The sequence below is a fragment of the Mytilus trossulus genome, chromosome 2, assembly GCF_036588685.1.
Source record: "Mytilus trossulus isolate FHL-02 chromosome 2, PNRI_Mtr1.1.1.hap1, whole genome shotgun sequence".
Taxonomy (NCBI): Eukaryota; Metazoa; Mollusca; class Bivalvia; order Mytilida; family Mytilidae; genus Mytilus; species Mytilus trossulus.
The window spans coordinates 69,113,797-69,118,820 of NC_086374.1; the positions used below are offsets into that span (position 1 = coordinate 69,113,797).

At 33.8% G+C, this 5,024-nt stretch overlaps 1 protein-coding gene across 1 annotated transcript; it reads left to right on the forward strand.

Annotated features, from left to right (window-relative positions):
- The first annotated feature begins 3,080 nt into the window (after positions 1 to 3,080).
- LOC134705352 (zinc finger protein 888-like) lies at positions 3,081 to 3,994 on the forward strand. The gene is made up of 2 exons (XM_063564096.1): positions 3,081 to 3,298; positions 3,721 to 3,994. Exons 1-2 carry the CDS (start codon positions 3,141 to 3,143, stop codon positions 3,992 to 3,994), a joined length of 432 nt encoding a protein of 143 aa, XP_063420166.1. The 5' UTR covers positions 3,081 to 3,140.
- The last annotated feature ends 1,030 nt before the right edge of the window (positions 3,995 to 5,024 follow it).

Here is a 5,024-nt window from a genome sequence, read left to right on the forward strand (position 1 = left end):
ATCTGTGAATTCATTCTCTACATGTTCTTGCTTTTCTTCTTATCCTTTTGACATGGGCTATTGATAATTGAAACATAAGTGAAGCAACTCAAGAGCATGTGTCAGGTAACAAGAAATACGACTTTCAAGGTCAACTAATTATTTGTTATTTATTTTTTGTTCACCACAAGTCTGACAGTAAGTCATTATAGTGATGAAAACTCATGTGTATAAGATATTGGTAACATATTATTATATTGCTCATTCTTTTAGAATTTAAGATTGAATAAGACCATTGAAAGAATTGAAAGCAGACTGAAGTTCAACTATACAAAGTCGGACATACTATTCAAAAGTCATCTGTCGAGCGCAACTTAGAAAAAACCCAGATTTTTTTTAACAAAAAAACTGCAGAGGTTAACCAGTGAGAGTCATTTCCTGTAAGAACTGATGAAGAAGTATGTAAAGACGATTGTTCTTATTTTATTTTGCAAAGCAGACAAGTTTGAAGGTTAATTCAGGTTCTACCTAATTTTTGCTAATTTTCAACAAAATCATTGACAGTTTCTAAAGGCAATGTGCAGTCATAGCAAACTTATATTGTACAAAGAGTTACAAGATAGATATAGGAAGATGTGGTGTCAGTGCCAATGAGACAACTCTCCATCCAAATAACAATTTAAAAATTAAACCATTATAGGTTAAAGTACGGCCTTCAACACGGAGCCTTGGCTGACACCGAACAACAAGCTATAAAGGGCCCCAAAATTACTAGTGTAAAACCATTCAAACGGGAAAACCAACGGTCTAATCTATATAAACAAAACGAGAAACGAGAAACACGTATATATTACATAAACAAACGATAACTACTGTACATCAGATTCCTGACTTAGGACAGGTGCAAACATTTGCAGTGGGATTAAACGTTTTAATGGGCCCAAACCTTCTCCCTTTTTCTGAAACAATAGCATAACATCACAACCTAGAAAAACATACGATAAAATATCAATTGGCAGACTTAACTCAATCAAAAAACGTATAATTACACAATGAACGAATAAATTTGATCTGCGATATCTGAATACAAATGCAAGGTTTGTTTTGATTTGTAAAACATTGAATATAGGAAAGTTCTTAAAAAAATAGCGAGATTTATTTGAAAGTGTTTAAAACATATAACATTTCATTTCTTCTTTATTATTTTATGATAACATATAATTTTATTCAAATTCATGGGACTTAGACAACAAAAGGAGAAGGATTTCGATCAACAATTTGTTTTCAAAAATTACTCTTTATTTGTTGTTATGTGATTACGTTTACTTTTTGCATTCATTTATTTGGTGACTAATTTTATGAAAATGACATATTCATTTGTATGAAAAATATGGATGAGGAATCCAGTGATATATATGATTTATACTATGTTGATTTCTAGAAATTAGTGGCCAATTTGATAGTTTTTGAATTGAGAATCCGCCATACCACATCTTTTTAAAGATACTGTTATAAATGGGTATTGATAATTATCACAAAGAAACAACACATTTTATATTTCTAAATTGTATTGGAATCAATATCTGAAAACCTGAAAAATAACGGTCTTAGATGATTTTTATACACTAAGACAACTTTGGCAAGCTCAATTTGGGGAGATCAAATTGCATATTTTTATAATTAGTACCAATTTTATCAGATAACATAACGTTTAACATAACGTCTTTGAACTTATCAAGTTGACATAGCGGTACAATTCAACTGTCAGTGAGCATACAGGCACTTCGATCACGATTTTCACGGGTCTGCATGAAATTCACACTTTCAGGGGGTAATGGATATATAAAACATGTTTGCTGTTACCTATTTATTCAGTCTCAGTGTTATTTGACACATTTTAGGGGTAGTGTTCCCTTAAATTCCATCTTGGCGAGTGCTTGTTTACGTATTCGAAGTTGCCATTCCTACAAATGGTCACTTCCGGGTAACGGTACTTTTTTATAAAGTTATAATAATACATAAAACTATTATTAAGATATAATCAAATTACTTACTGGCCTTCCTTTTATTGTGTTGGATATTTAATAATAAGATATAATTACGTTAAGTACGTTTTTGTGAAGCGTCGACAAGGAACTATTATGTGATTTCAATGACGTCAGATAGAAAAGTAGGCGATAAGGCTAAGAGTATGGAATTTTAAGGTTTATCTTTATTATGTCACTTATTTATTGGAATTAAAGGCAAACATTTGCAAACGATTTTATGTTTTTATAACGACATTTTGGGACATGAGCCAGATTTTTCCTTAGTATTTCAAAGATACTGTAGATTTTCAGTTCTGTGAGTCGAGGATGTATTTCACCGTCAAGTATAAATACGGCGTCGGACTAGCACTTTGGCAAATCGTATCTGGCTATCAAGCAGAGCAGAACAATAAACCAAACAACCCTTAAAGTCAACCAAGCTATTTAGGTAGTAGATGCATTTCGATATAAAGCTATTTTACCTTAAGCTATGCGATAGCATTTCAAGTTTATATTTATCTTTTTACATCTTTTAAAATATTAAACTTAAAGCTTACATAAGGACGTCTAGTAACCAAATACCGTTTTTATAAATATTGCCGCTTCAGCAGCACGGTCGCGAAACACGTGACTTGCTTGTGATCAGTTTCACGGAAAAATGGCGCCTGAATGAAAAAACAAGTTCGCTTGGTGGCAAATTTTGAACGTAAGTATTTACATATCATCGTATTCATACTATAGGACCCTCCTCATCATATGCAGCGTTTTGTTCCGAATATTTTGATGCCCATTAAGTTATATTTCACTGTTGGTTTCATAGAGAACATTCACAGAATATTTCAGATCTGCCGAAGATTGATCAGGATTGTGTACACGATATGTCCGTAAAATCACTATAAATCCATTTTTGTATCTTATTTTCGCCAATCGTGTACAGAAACTTGCCCACGTTTACTTATTCATTCATACAAACTAGCGTCAGTGTATATTTTTGACATTTTTGTCAGCTGAACGCAATAATATTTTTTTTTCAAAAAATGATCAGTATCCACGGTATGAAAATATATGATCAGTTCCACGGTATGAATCTGAAAGTTATAGATCATTTCCCATAACTTTATATTTAGGTTTAAAATGGATGCTGAGAAGGCAGAAAAGCTGTGTAAAATTTGTGGAAAGTCATTCCGGAGTATTTCAGCAGTGTATGATCACGAAAGGAGGCATGCCAAGAAGGGGCCATACAAGTGTTGTGGGAAAGTTTTTTTCAGTAAAGCCAATATCAAAAGACACAGGTAAATTTTCATTTCATGGAATTCTTATCATATTACTGTCACTAAATTTTTGAAAATAACATAAGCCACGGAAATAGAGAAGTTGTCTATGAACAAAATCAGTCAAATGAAAATACGAACTAGGAATATATCATTTCTGTAATAATGTATGTGTCCTCTGTGAATATGTACATTTATTCAAGGAACATTATGTATAAATAAATCAGTATTTAAAAACTAGGGAATTGCAAAACCCGAAAACCAAGACAAATTTGTACAATCAATTAACACTAACACTTTAAAATACATAACCGCGATGGAACCCACCACAACATGGGCAAAATAGGTACCAGTAATCATGGCCTGCCTACGAGCCTTGTCTAGGAAATTACCTTACTGGACACTATTAACCATATGTTAATTCTTGATCTTTAAACATTCAGGTGTGCAGTGCATGGTGAAGAAAAAACATTTGCATGTGAACAGTGTGATAAAAGATTTTCAATTATGGCTGATCTCACCCGTCACCTCAAGATTCACGAGGAACACCCTGTAAAATTTAAATGTACAGTATGTGGTTTAGAGTTTAAGAAAGCACATGATTGTGGTGATCACGAGGCTAGTCACAGGGGTGACACACAGCATAGGTGCACATGTGGAAAGGCATACATCCACCAGACAAACCTTTACAGACATAAGAGAAAATGTAATCATTGACAATCAGGATTCATCTTGACTTTATTATTTATTTTACGTTTGGTACTTTGATCTCAAAGATGAGATACATACTGGTTTTGACAAATAAAGATTTATTTCTATGAAAAATATTTATTCAATGCCCATTTTAACAGTTGGTAGAAGTTTGGCCTGGTTGCATCTAGCTTTTTCCCAACGGATTCCAAGTTCCCCTTTACATAGAGCATTTCTGTCAGTTGAAATCGTTGCCTCTCGCTTTCGTCCATTCAACCGTTTCCTCCCTGCAGAGTCGAATGTATGATTTCTGAAAATAAAGGAAAATACAAAGTGTACAAATTTATTCTACACTGGGGAAAACCTGGAGACCGTAATTCGATTCATGGTTAGCCGTAGGGCCATATGCATATAAGAAATTGCTGTGAGGATGAAAATATTTTTCATAGACGAAAATCTTAGCACAAAATGTATCTTGCGTTACATGTGGAAACTACCATTGTCACATATCAGTACCGAAACGTTCATTATACAAATGCAAATTAACTAAATTTACCTGAATGCTATATCCAAAGGCATTTCATTTACCAAACCTAGGCAAACCCTGCAGTTCACATGGTGAGTATCAATATCTGTAAATGGCTCTTCAACCAGATTGTACATGGTTTTCCTTTTAGTGCTGTACGAAAACTGTCTGAAACAAGAATAGTGTACGCATAAAATATTATCAAACTATACGAAGTTAATGTTATATATATAGTATATATTTACTGCAAAACCGTATAATACCTTTCGGGATCCAGTCGGATCTGAACTTGTTCAATGGTATTTCCAATAAATTGTCCAAACTCTTGGCACGACACAGTACCATGGCCCCTGCGATCATTCTGAGTGACTTCTGAGAAAAAAGTTTCTCCAACCATACTACTAAACGCCCTGACGTTGTACGTGCTTCCATGACATAGGGCATAAAGCCAAATCTTAGCATCGATACTTGCAAGTAGGGCTTCCCATAACTGTGATGGCCAACCGTTGACATACATGGTCTTTGGTGGAA

What these genes read in the sequence shown, in the direction of transcription:
- LOC134705352 (XM_063564096.1), top strand. Translation starts at nt 3,141, where the DNA reads ATGGATGCTGAGAAGGCAGAAAAGCTGTGTAAAATTTGTGGAAAGTCA. An exon ending in GCCAATATCAAAAGACACAG is followed by an intron (nt 3,299 to 3,720) that starts GTAAATTTTCAT and finishes TTAAACATTCAG; the next exon opens with GTGTGCAGTGCATGGTGAAG.